Source organism: Lissotriton vulgaris, chromosome 5 (assembly GCF_964263255.1).
Source record: "Lissotriton vulgaris chromosome 5, aLisVul1.2, whole genome shotgun sequence".
Lineage (NCBI taxonomy): Eukaryota > Metazoa > Chordata > Amphibia > Caudata > Salamandridae > Lissotriton > Lissotriton vulgaris.
In genome coordinates, this window is record NC_141693.1 from 104,737,452 (window position 1) to 104,751,579 (window position 14,128).

A 14,128-nucleotide genomic window follows, 5' to 3' on the forward strand; every position below is an offset into this window, starting at 1 on the left:
AGTGGAAGGCTTTCCTGATGAAGCATTGTGCCGAAACATTGCTTATTGCATTATAGTTAGGATTTAATGCTCAATTCATACATTTTGGAACTCTGTGCCAGTGCCTAAACCCTTGCTGCTGGACAATGGACCTACAGGTTCTGCAACGCTTGTGCATATATTCCTCTATCACTATCACTAGATGGTTCTGTGTGTAGTGTTTTGTAGATTGTCAAAACTCTTTCTTAAACATAAACATGGACATAAAATACATTACAAATCGGCTCTGCATTCCAGCACACCAGTCCATTCTCTCCTGCCTAATAGGATGTAATAACCAAAGCCAATAAACTCTTAATTACAAAAATACCCATAGATAATATGTAAACTTCTCTTTTCCTAGCTTTATTTTATGGTCATGCTTTATACGCACGCAAACAGCAAAAGACAAAAGCTACTATATCAACCTGGACCTACAAAAGCACCAAACTTACAAAAGCATAAATCAATTCAATCCTAAAAATACCATTTGGAAGAAGAATTACACACAGTCCAACCAAGTATTAAAGCATTTCTAAAATGTAAATGAATAGTGGTTTTCCACAGGATAATGGGCAAATACAGTTCAATCTGAACACAATGCTTTCTTTTCATAGGACAACCTTTAGTTGCTTTGGAGCTGGAAATTCACCTAAATAAAATCATGTATTTTTTACCTGAAAGGCCTTCATGAGATGTCCATTGTCCAAGGTCAAACTATTTGAATTTCAGGAAAGCCTTAAAACATGGCTAACCCAGCACTAATTCTATCTACTAGTGCTTGGCACTGCTTTTTTGTACCTCAAGTGGAGCACCAGGATGTCTGCAAGCATTCATGTGCTTTGTAAATGCTTTAAATAAAAATAAGATCAAGCAGAAATAAAAACAGAGATCCACATGTGACCCAAAGCTAAAACAAATGCTAAGAACCGCTTTTTTGAGAAGGAAGACTTTGGTGCATACTCTTAGTAAACATAACTCTTTATATTTGGGTGAAGTGTAGAGCATAATATTAGAGTGGTTCAGTTTGAAGGCTCCAGTGTGGTTGCAGAGTGGAAATGGTTATCAGTCGGAAGGGGGGGGCGCCTGTAATAGTCATTAGTAGTGGGGGATTTGAGAGGTGACTGTGAAATGCTATCGATTGTCTGTACTAAGTGTCCAACCATAAAATATAAAAGTGTTGCTTGCTTATGCACATAGCATTGCCCAGATTACTGACTGTTTGGAAAATCTTCTTTCTAAATTGCCCCTACTCATGTGCTGACCACTTGCGTATTCCCTGTGCACTGCATGTCATTGACTAGCGGGCATATGCCATCGTCTGAGGACCAGTGATCCTAGGAAATAGCCTGTAGGTCTTATCCCATCATCCTTCTGTGGGTGTCGGTGTCTGTGACCTACGTGTTTACAGGCTGCTTCTTGTGGAGGACCAAGCTATGCAAATGAACCCCTAAAGCACCTTTTTCATGAAGCATACTCATATCAGCAGAAGAATGAGGGTTGGAGAGGGGGATAGGTTATTGCAGGTCCATTCATTAATCTATTTTTTAGTGGAATCTTCTTTATATTCATTTTGTTTGTTGGTGCCACAACCTGGTTTTAGGGAGTCAAATTTGATGGTACTGCCTTAAACTAGGCACCATCACAGGTGGGCCATCAAGGTAAGATGCTCAGGGAGTGCCACTGCCAGGGACGGATTAGGGACAGAAAATAGGCCCAGACACCAAAATAAAAGTCTCCTACTAGCAAATTCGAAAGCTAAAAAAGTGGGCCAAGTTTCCAAACGAGGGCAGTTTTGAACGTGTAAAGATACAGGCTCAATTCACAGAGGGACTTACGACTGGTACAGTTATGAGTTCGGAGTCTCCTTACTTAGGGCGGAATCCCAGCATTCGGGTTGAAATGTCCACACTGAGCACTACAGTGAAGAGTTCTACCACGAGTTGGGAGACTCCACACTCATAACTTTAAGAGTCGTAAGTCTCTTTGTGAATCAGGCCCACACGTTAGTGTTTTGCAAATTATAGAAGACTGTATGGATTGAAGCTTGCTGCAAGCAAAGTTTGCTTTAAAATCAGGGACATCAACAGCAAAAACCTGCCAGCAGACCATATAACAGGCACTCAAGCAGCCAAAAACTAGCCCACACACTGATCTTTTAGACCAGCCCATCGGGCACTGTCTGAGTACCCTATAGGCCAGTCCGACCCTGGAGTAAGGACCGCCCAGTCACTATAAAGAATTCTTGTTCTACATATTCTGTAGAAAGCGTAAGGTACAGGTAATGTTAAAATCTCCAGGTGTTTAAATAGAGCTCCTTTTTGGGGGGAATCTTGAGTCATCATACAAAACAAAAATATTACTGGGGCTCTAAAGAAGACCCCAAGATATAGATTAAAGGGTGATGGGTTTTAGGATCCTTGTTTTGTGCTGGGTATGGGTGGGGGACCTTTCCCTAGTAAACACTCTTCAGTCCTTTTAATGTCAGTCTACCTTCATGACCCGAAGTAACTTGCCTCCATTGGTCCATTGGGAAAAAGGGTGGAGCTACATCAGCATTGGACAGCTGCTGGCCACCAATAAAATGCTTTAGTCTGTACTGATTCAGCTTGGCCCCCCAGATTATTAAGGATAACAGTGTCTCTGGATCGCCAGGTGAACTGTGAAGTCTCTCTCAATTTGAAAGATTATCAAATATCCTTGATGTTTACAATGCTGGTGTGCCAGTGAAAGGAGGTTGTGGTACTCTCAAGGGTTTGGACTTAATGTTGTGTTTTTTTGTGCTATTACAGGTGATAGACAGTTGCTCTATCTTTGGGAAAACCTCATTTCATGACCATGAAATGAAGCAGGAGAACTGAGAAGAGGGTGGATAGGGAACCTTTCAACTTTTATTGAAATTCCTGTTCACACCGTCATTTAAATTAGGTCCCAAGTCTGGTCTGGAGTTTAAATTCAAGGCTAGGATGGAAGCAAAGTACTGAAATCAACAAATAAATCTATTAATAATTTTACATTTCATGTTACCCAATTCACAAAATGGGGAAATCATTTTGATTATTCAATGCTTTAACGTAGAAACATATTTTAGTGTACAAGTATCCTATTTATGTCCCATTTTAGGTGGCACAATTGAACTCCATCACTACATATATATCTATATATTCACTGAAAAGCCAATGGTTACAGGGACGTTATAGTCAGGCTGACATTTCACTTGTACAAAACCTGAGAAATTCAGCAGTTAAAGTTCGCTGAGCTAAGTATAACTCACACCCCCACAAAGCACTGCTTATCACCTCACATAATACATCACTCATGACATGGTCAGTGACATCACTGGTGACATCTCAAATGATATCACTGATGACATCACTAATGATATCATCCAGTGACTGAGTGTTTTTAAAAGTTTATGAGAGTTAAGTATACATACCCAGGTGTATTGGTGAATTAGTGGGTGTATAAGAGCCTGACTGGATGATTCAGTGGGTGAGTGAGTAACTGAATAAGTGAATAATTAAGTGTCTCACTGAACGTATGGGTGAGTAACTTGTGTTATTGTCTGTATCTGTCTGTCAGTTGGTGTGTGAGTGGGTTCGTGAGTTTCTGTATGGGTGAGTGGTTGGATGTCTGAGTATCTGCATGGGTGTCTCAATGTCTGTGTCCGTGGGCCAAGATGTGTGTAATTGCCTATATAGATGAGTGCGTGGGTGAGTTAGTACCTCTGTGGATTAGTGAGTGTGTGTATAAGGGGCTGTATGGGTGAGTTAGTGTGTGTATGGCTGTGTCGGTGAGTGAATAGATGTGTCACTGGTATATGGGTGAGTAACTGCATTGTGAGGGTGGCTGTGTGGGTGAGTGTGTGCTTGTGTCAGTGACTGTATAGGAGAGTGAGTAAGTGTTAGTATCTGTATGAATAAATGAGTGCGTGTGTGTATAACTGTATAGGTGAGTAAATGGCAATGCAATTGACTCTATAGGTGAGTGAGTAGGTGTGTGAGTAGCTCTATGAGTGACTGACTGTGTGAGTGACTGTATGGGTGGATATATCAGTGTCTGTATTACTGAGTGAGTTGGTGTATCAGTGGCAGTATGGGTAACTAAGTGGATGTGTGTGTACACCTATGAGTCAGTAAGTGGGTGTGTAAGTACTGGTATGGATGTGTCAATGTTTTAGAGATTGCTAGTTTAGACGTTGGAGTGGGTTTATGAAAAGTTATATTGGGGTGTGAGTGGGTGCATTAGAGATTCTGGACGATGTCATCAGTGATATCATTTGAGATGTCATCAGTATTGTCACTTACCATGTGAGTGATGGAATATGTGAGGTCATAAGCAGTGCATTGCAGGGGCCAGAGCTATAGCATATATATATGCCCCATTCTTGGTGGATAATTAATTGGGCCAGGATCCGGCCCCTTTGCTGAGCACCCACAGTTGAGCGCACGGAGTCTAAGGATCGCTTTGGTGAAAGAATATATATATATATATATATATATATATATATATATATATATATATATATATAATTCCAAAGCTCCCCGATCTGTTGGGAGGTGTCTTAAACTACAGGCACCCTAACCATTGAGATCTCTCAGACAATCATGTATATAGATTTGAGGTATTTTATATTGAACTTCGCCCAGTTTTACCGCCTATGTATTTTAATGGTGGAATCCGTGCTTATTTAGCAATTTTATAAATATTTCTATTTTAATATTTATAATTTTAAACACAGACACGCATTTTTGGTTTTATATCCATCTACCGTGGTTATTTGCCATATGTATCACATTCCTAACAAATGTTTATTAATGCTGCTATATTTATCTGTACAGACAAAATCAAATGTAATATTATGGTGCACTTATGCCGACATTACATATGTACAGTCTTTTTTCCATTACAATTCTTGGCATGGCATAGCTGATTGTAATTTAATTAACACTAGCACTTTAAAAGGGCGTTTAATTGTACGTAACGCGTCATGTGATCAAGGTCCAGGTGGGACCGAAACGCGTCATGGCGGCTTTGATGCAGGGTGTTTTGGAATAAACGGCACGAAGTACTTTGGGTCCGCGTGTTCATCCTTTTTTCTACTTGCACGAGAAAGGTTTGGGTGAAGTACGAGAATATTGCGGTGTCGGATTGCTTAGCTGACACCTGCGGAAACCCCTCCTTCGTTTTTGGGCGTATATATATATATATATATATATATATATATATATATATATATATATATATATATATATATAATTCCAAAGCTCCCCAATCTCCCAGGGAAAATGGGCCGCACTCGTTGTCAAGTTGGTAATCCAAGTTTTATTCTTTTACTTCTGTGAGCATTTGCAATCTTTATGCAAAGACAGACGCCGGATATTTCCCTACACGTTTCGGCATTGCAAATGCCTTGTTCACGGTAATGCGTTACAATTCATGCTGTCCTTTTACCCTTTCACAACACACAAGTGGAATTACCTCATTTCCTTCTGAACGCCCTGCCTGACGGCATTCTGAGACATGTAGTGTTTTGCTTAAACCATCAAAATTCACTGAAAAAAACATAGGTTTTAGGCGTGTTATAGTTAGCTAGACATTTCACTCATATTAAACCATTGAAATTCCCCTGTTACAGTTAGTTGTACTAACTATAACTCCGCGCCCACAATCCACTGCTGATGATGTCACATATTACATCATTCATGACATGGTCAGTGACATCACTGATGACATCTCAAATGACATCACTGATGACAGAAATGGAATTTGTCAAATCAATTCTGTCCCCAGATTGACAAAGCCTGGAAACAAGTTAATAAATCTGTTTCTTCATTCCTCCGAGACAATCGCATAGGTGGTATCTATAACAACAATCTGCATTTTGACATGTATGAAATTTATAGAAATGATGGAGTGCACTTTACAGATGAAGGCAACAGGGCTTTTCTAAGTAACCTGACATTCAGTGACCAACAACATATCCAAAAATATTTTTAAAAATCCATTCTGAACATTGCATTACACATATTACTATTTACATACTTCTTTCAAAGCATGTTTAAACTCATATTTTGTACTAAGTTTCTTTAAAACCATATTTCAGACCTATTTTCCATTTTCGCAGTTATTCAGGACGTCGTGATGACGTCGTTGACCGCACCTGTTCCATAAAGTCTGAAACACATATATCCACACATATTACAGTATTATACACACTAGGGGTTTCTTATAAAATTCTCTAAAATCATGTTTTTCTACTGTATTTCTATAACAACCATCTCTAAAACCTTTTTTCCGTTTTCGCAGTGAGGCTGGAGATCACAATGACATTGGTTGTCGCGATCCCTGTGGTTACGTCTTGATTGATAAAAAAGCAAAAGCAGGAATTCAATAGCCACCACCAAATAAAAAAATGATAACTATATAATTCATTCTAACCATCACAATAGATAACTCACTATATAAATAACTCTATAAAAACAATGATCAGAATCTCAATATGTCTATAACAATGCGTATTAATGATTCCCCGATAAACTTCTTCATCGTTCCACCAATATTCGCGGTGTCGCTGTGATATTCGTGATGTCCCGCGATGGTACACGGGGGACCGCGCTGGCAGTCGTGGCATCGTCACAAATGTCAAGTGCAACTAAAAGGTCTATTTTGGACACATAACTTGTGTCACTAACACTCCCATTTCTCAAACATGGGGAAGGAGTACCTCTACTCTGACTCCTTATGTTAGCTTTTTCACAATTGTTCAGCCCGGGGAACCATTCCCGATCAATAAACTGGCAGGCACAACTTTCTGTTCAGGTTCCGTCCAGCCAATCAGAACATTTCCGTATGCACAGGGCCGGACTGGCATTTGCGGGCACCGGGCATTTCCCCGGTGGGCTGGAGGGGTGGGGGCTGGTTGTGTGGCCGCAGGGGGCCGCTTTTCTTGCAGAGTGCCAATTTTGTAGCAGCGCTGCAAAATCGGCCCTCTGTAAGAAAAGCGGTAGCAGTGCTTTGCGGGTAACAACCCCCTCCCCTCTCATTACCAGGGCCAGTGGAGAAGCAACCTGCCAGGGCTCGATGCTAGTCTCAGTCCGGCCCTGCGTATGCATATCGGATTACTCGTGTAACCATTGTGAAATATCCACAACCAGAGATATCACTATAATTTTCTGCTTAAATTTCACAAGATCTACCAAATGTATAAGCACCAAATAGGAAAAAGGTACTTACTTGAACCAACATCTACCTCCCTGTAAAATTTGGTGGAAGTCTGTTGAGGGTATTGGGCTGTAACTGTGGCTAAAGGTTTCTATGCAAATTAACATTACAAACACATCCTTATTTTGCACCCCAAATTCTTGGTCTTTAGTTCACGGATCACCCCCACACTTTCTATGACAACCAGAACCTACCTTGACACTTTTTTGGGAAAATGTCATGAAGATTGGTCAAACTGCGCCAAAGTTACAGTCAAAAATTGCTTTTCCTATGGAAACTGGGTCCTAACTATAACTACCTATTGGTGACCGCTAGTAGATAATATATAGGAAGTCAGCCAAGGGCCAAAGGGTAATGTTCAAGAAGTCAAGCCTTGATAGTTTTGAAAAGTAGAGCTTGGATATCTTCCTTCATCTAAGTTCAGTACTGCCCTTGGGAGCTCTTTTTCTGTTGACGTTTAGGTCCCCTTATTAGCAATTCATGGAGACCATCCTTAGGACTTGATGGGCATCCAACCATTCATGGGTGATCAAAAGAGTGAGAAAAAGCTCAATTCACTTAGCACCACAGTTCCAACTGCTGTATTGTCATCACCAGAAGGTTGAAATAATTCACTAATGATTAGTCAGTATCTTATTAACTGAACTGTCAGCCACAGCATGTTCACTCCTGACCTAACTCAAAGAGTCAGAGAGTGGTAGTGAGTCAGAAGTTCTTCCTTGTGTCCCATACACAACATCATTGGTAGCTTTTAAAGAATACTTAAGGAGCTCATTAATCAAAACAAATCCAAACAGTGAGGTGTAGGCACTAAAACCACTTACATACATTGAATAAAAGTATTTTGTTATTTCTTCCTTTCTAGGTCATTTGGAAATATGAAGTCCCGCCATCCAGGGGGAGGAGTTGCTGTTGTGGAAATGGAGGCTTTTGTCTGACCAGGCGACTGCACACAGAAGAGGCTGAATCAGCAGTGGAAGCTGAAACGAAAAACTTTTTGGGGAACAGTTCATTTCATATTTTTTTGTAGGAATGCAACAAGAAATAACCTTCTTCAACGAAAGAGCCTAGAGCACTTTGTGTTCAAGGCTGATATTTGATAGAAAAGCTGAAGAACAGTTTCATAAATTCACGGGATTCGCCTCTTGGCCTCAGGTGTTCCAAGCCACGATTAGAGCCTTTAAAGTTGCTCCGGTCATCTCCCTTATCAACGTTAATGGTGTAGATTCACTTGTGTTTGCCGCTCAGAGATGAACCCACCTCAACTGTGGTGATGAAGAGTAATGATGCGTATAAATAATTTATTTGTAGCTGGAATAATCTCATTTTATAAACAGTGCAGATCCCTTGGCCTTCAAGGCCAGCCTGCTGCAAGACCTCTAACATATATGGCAACATTTTAGATGAGGAAATGGGAGATTTAAAAAAAATAATCAGGTGAATGTATTTCCCCCACTGAGTTCTATTGAGGAAGAGGCAATTTCAGGCTTGAGACAGCCAAGATAAGGCCATTTTGGGCTTAAAAATTGGGACTCTCCTACCTAAATAGGGTATATTGGCCTGTATGTTCCACAGTAAACCTTTGAATCGAGAATAGAAATGGATCCATGATTAACTGAAGATCACCTTCCCCCTCCCTACGGATGTATGACGGTACAACACGTGGTAATACCGCGTGTACCGTTACAACGCAGGTTTTACAACGCAAGTCGTTACATCGACATGCGTAGGGGGTGCTGGATAGTGAATAGTTTAATTTACTATTCGAACTCCAGTCCCCGTGGATAGTAGGGAAGGTGTTGGATAGTAAATTAAACTATTCCCTATCCTAGAGCGCCCTCCAGCGAAAGTCGTTGTAACGACTTTCGTTGTAAAACCTGCGTAGTAATGGTACCGCGTTGTTAGAGTTTCGTTGTAAAAGGATGTTCCCCCTCCCTACCAGCCATATGGCCTCATTCTCCATCACCTATATTTTTTATACTTTCCTTTTCTTACATCAAGGTATTTAGACATAGTAGCCATAGCACAAAGTCACTTTCACTAATCTTCCTGACCCCTCTGAGCTTGACAAATTAAGCCTTGCACTTTTGATCTGGTAGTCGGAATCTTCTCAAGGATTAATATTTAGAATTTGTGGTAAGGTTAACTTCTCATTCAGAATTACAATAGTCCTCTTGTTAACTTGCTTCTTCATAGCAACAACTGCTTAGCTATAATGTGTTCACCCAACAGCCTATTTTTTACAGGGCTATTTTCCATGCCTTTTATGTTTGTAAGTGCCAATAGGTGTCTATATGCCTTCCCCTTTCTGCTCTCACCCTTCCAAGACACTTTAGGCTTGATTCATAAAGGTAAACTTACACATTGTGAAAGTTTAAGTTTGTTTTGGAATTCACAAAACTACATTTTATTGGTAAGTTTACAAGTGTGGCGACTACACAGTCAGGGCAGAGAACTCAGCACATGAAAAGGTAGGCATGTCGTATCTTTTTGTGTGTGAAGTTCTCCACACTCATAAACTTACTAAGGTAACTTACACAAAAGTGCTAGTTTACCTTTGTGAATCAGGCCCTGTGTGTTGTTCGGTGAACTATCTATAGCCAAGACTCCTCCTTGTGGGCCAGTTATCTCCTAACATATATCTTTGGCTGCACACAGTGTTCTCAGTTTCAAGGAGTGCATACAGACGTTGACTGTAAAATGTGGTGGTTGTTCAGTCCACCCATATCATGAATCCACCGCCTCTTAAAAGTTTCCCACATGACTAGGAGAAGATTTACAGAAGATTCAGCTACAATAGTTTCAAATGTTATGAGGACAGACACATGATTTGAGAGTCTGTTTTCACAAAATAATATAAGAAAGTGTCAACCGTTGTGCTATGCCATTGTTTAGTGGGATAATTGTTACATATTTTTAGATCTGGCTTGACAGTGGAGTTTTGGCTCTGCCCACATGCTGGTGGAGAGGAGTACTTCCACAGAAAAAGTGTTTTCCTGCCATACAGCTGTTAGCAATGTGCTTGTTAATCCTGCTGCCTGAGCCAGCAGCAGTATGGCTGCCTACAGGAGTCTCTCTAACACACATTAAGTATCAAGCTTACAATGGTATAGAACGTGACCTTTTGACTGTGCACACATGGCACTGTAAAGTTGTTAAACTGTCTTAGATAAGTTGATCATTTATGGCGTTTGTTTTCTCTAGCATAGCACCGATGGGAAGAATGTGATATTGAAGAATGTATTTCTATATTCCAGTCCCAGCATCCTTCCCTTCCATCATTAACTTTAGACTTCAGAGTGCAGTTGTGTGTTTATGAGCAGTGAGGGATGCCCAGGACTACGATAATCTGCATGGATTTTTAGGCCTGGCTCGAAAGTACAGCTGCTGCCTGACCTTATGTGATTAACAAAAAAAGAGCTTTCAGAGTACTGCTGATAGAGGCTGATGAGGATATCCAGGTGCTGAGTAGGTGAGTGCAGGCGTGTGGTGAGGCTAGGAATGAAATACAGGCCATCTTGATGGTCCAGCAAGAAGACTGATTGAATAGCCTGGTCTTCAGCTTCTTGCAGATTTTAAAAAGTAATGAGGGAGTCCTGATGTGTTGGGGTAGGTAATTCCAGGACATGGGGTCTTAGTTGGAGAAAGAATGACCTCCCATTGTGCTTCTGCAGATGTGGGGTGTGTGCAAGCGAGAGTGATGCTCAGTGAACTTGTCTGGTGGCTTGGTAGAAGTAAAGACGATGATTGAGGTATGCGAGTCCCATGTTGAATGCATGAGTGAGAAGTTTGAACTGGCAGCGCTTCTGGATGGGGAGCCAGTGGAGCTCCTGGAGGAGTGGTGTGGTGTGGGTTAGGCGCAGGAGGTCGAGGATGAGTCTAGCTACAGCTTTTTAGATGGTTTGAAGTCTGTGAAGAAGATGGGTTGGGATGATGACTCTGGGCCCGATTCACAGAATGAACTTAAGACTCAATCCTAAACGTACTACTATTTTGGTATTCACAGAATTAACTTACTACTTTTGGTATTCACAGAAGTTAGGATTTTGTCTTAAGTCTGTCTTAAGTCTGTCTTAAGACAAACTTAAGACAAAATCCTAACTTCTGTGAATACCAAAAGTAGTAAGTTCATTCTGTGAATACCAAAATAGTAGTAAGTTTAGGATTGAGTCTTAAGTTCATTCTGTGAATCGGGCCCATAGAGTGCATTGCCATAGTCCAATCTGCTTATGTTTAGGGCCTGTGTGATGGTACATCTGGTGTCTAGTGGAAAAACTTGGAGATTTTACGTTTCATGCTGAGGATGTGGAAGCATGAGGAGGTGATAACGTTGACCTGGGACTTCATGGGGAGGTTGGTATCCAGGACGAGGCCTAGGTTCCTAACACGGTTGGTTGAGGTGGATGTGGGTCCAAGATCGGTGGGCCACCAGGATGGAGCCCTAAGGTGAACTTTTATTCAAGAAGATCAGCACCTCAGCATTGTCAGTGTTGAGTTTTATGCAGTTTTCTTCCATCCAATTGGCCGCGCTGGTCATGCATTGTTTGAAGTTTGTCTTGGTGGTGATGGTGTCATCTGCAAAGGAAAAAATTAGCTGGCCAAGAAGATGATGATTCCATGGGATCTGATGATGTTTGACAAACACGTCATGTACATGTTGAAAAGTGTAGGGCTGAGTAATGAACCCTATGGGACTTTGCAGGTGATGTCCTTGAGTTCTGATGAGAACAGCTAGAGCCTGACTCAGTTTGTACTTACGAAGAGGAAGGAGGCTATCCATTTGACTGCTGCTCCTTGTATTCTCACTTTTTGTAGCCGGCGATGATTGTATGGTGGTAGATGGTGTCAAAAGTGGCGTAGAGGTAGAGGAGAATGAGGGTGGCAGTCTGTCCATGGCCTAGGATGGTGTGTATGTTTTCTGTGGCAGTGATGAGGGCTGTTTCAGTCCTGTGATTGTTTCAATATTCCGATTACAAATCGTCCAGGAGTTTGTGGCATTCTAGCTGGTCAGAGAGTTGTCTGTTGATGGTCTTCTTGATGTCTTTGACTGGGAACGGGAGCAGCGAGATGGGTCGGTTGTTGCCGTTTACTTTGGGGTTAGCTGAGGGTTTTTGAGGAGGACGGTAATCTCAGCATGTTTCCAGCTATCTGGAAAGGTGGCTGTTTTGAGGGAGGTGTTCCCAAGTTGTAGAATGGTGCGGGCAGGAGTCTGAGGGAGCCCCTGAATGAATTGCCTTCATTATTGCTGCAGTGTCTTCGAAGGATGGTGGGTTCATTTGGTAGTCTTTGGTGGATGAGGTTAGCAGGCTGGTAAGGTCGATGGGAGATGGCTGCGGTTGAAAGTTGCTATAGATCTTGGTGATTTTTTTCATGGAAGAAGTCGTAGAGGTTGTTGCAGAGTTCTTGTGTAGGGGTGATGGTTTGAGTTGCAGCTGTTTTGTTGGTGAATTCCTTGATGATGGCGAAAGGTTCCTTGCCATTGTTGTAGCTTGGTTCGATTCTCAGGGTCAGTGCTTTTTTTTGGGTCTCTTTTACTTGATGGTGATAATGTCTAAGAGCTGCCTTGTAGATGTTTCTTGTGATGGTTCCTTGGGTGGTTCCTTATTTCCTTCTAAGTTGTTTGCAAACTCTCTTGGATTCTCTGAAGTCAGCATTGTACTAGCTAGCTTGTTTGTTTGATCTTTTGGGTTTGGTGTTTTTCAGGGGCGCCAGGTTGTTGAAGTTGTTTGTGTTGTTCATGAGGTCGTTGGTGGGCTCTGGGTAGTTCAGTTGGAGGGCATTGAGCCATTAGGTTTCAGTAACAATCTTCTAGCAGCGACTTGGGGTGTTCTTAGACTCTGTAGGGATGTTTGATGCCCTGTTATGTGGAAGTGTCACTGGAAGAGAAGATAGGGTCCAGAGGCTTTAGTGTGATTGAAGACTTTTGCCATCATAAAAATGCCCAGACACATGGCTGTAGGCCTGATTTGTCTATTATGAAAGTCAGGCTCAACCCTTAAAGTTGATCAATTAATCTAAACTCACCCGCCAGTCCCTATGGCTCAGAACAGTCAATCTTGACTTAGGGCAATGTGTAAAGTTTGTATGCATTACCAAAAGAGTAATAATGTCAAATTACCAAACAATGAAAACCCTTAGCCGATTTAGAACAAATTAGCAGAATTTAATGAACACAATGACTCCAATATGACAAAAAATTTAATAAGGGTAGCCAGAGATATGAATTGTTAAATTTATAAGTAAAAATAGCTTAGAAAAGCATAAAGCATCACTTATATTAACACCAGGAGTGCACTTCGGAAGTCCCCCAGTGACCTCAAATGAGGCACTTAAAGATTTACAGGTGTCAATCAGAGGCCAACAGCAGGGTCAATGCAGGTCCCATTGCCGCTGGTCAGCTAGGTACTTCTTCCAGGAAAATGCCTCTTGGAGCTTGCTGTCTAACTGAATCCACATAGAAGATCAGCCATCTCACTCTTGGAGTCCACTTCTTTGTCCTGGGTACAAGAAGGGGCAGGGCCAGTTTTCAGGGCTCCTCTCAGGTCACAGACAGCAGGTCCAATCCTCTTCAGATTTTCCTCAGGTCAAGAAAGTGTTCTGAAGTGGGTGCTTGGAGGTGAAACATTTATGCCTCGCACCAACTGGTGGGTAAGGAAACTCCTGGGCACTCTCTAATCCATGGGATAAAAGTTAAAGGGGCCAATCCCAACCTTTTGTTGGGGGCATATTAGCAAGAACCTCGTTAAAATTATCACTGTTTTAGCGAAAGGAAACTGCCGCTAAAACGGCGATAATGGGCTTGCTAATATGCGTTATAGAATTCCAATAGAAGCCCAGGTTAGATGTCTTGCACATCTAACCTGGGCTTCTATTGGAATTCTATAAC

The 14,128-nt window shown here is 41.5% G+C and overlaps 1 protein-coding gene across 1 annotated transcript in view; it reads left to right on the forward strand.

Annotated features, from left to right (window-relative positions):
- Window positions 1-8,810, forward strand: part of LOC147710302 (uncharacterized) — a 189,374-nt gene extending 180,564 nt beyond the window's left edge. Inside the window, exon 8 of the mRNA XM_086919974.1 lies at window positions 8,108-8,810. Coding sequence (XP_086776100.1) covers window positions 8,108-8,180 — 73 coding nt within the window. The 3' untranslated portion in view covers window positions 8,181-8,810. The remainder of the gene's footprint in view (window positions 1-8,107) is intronic.
- Window positions 8,811-14,128: the final 5,318 nt, after the last annotated feature.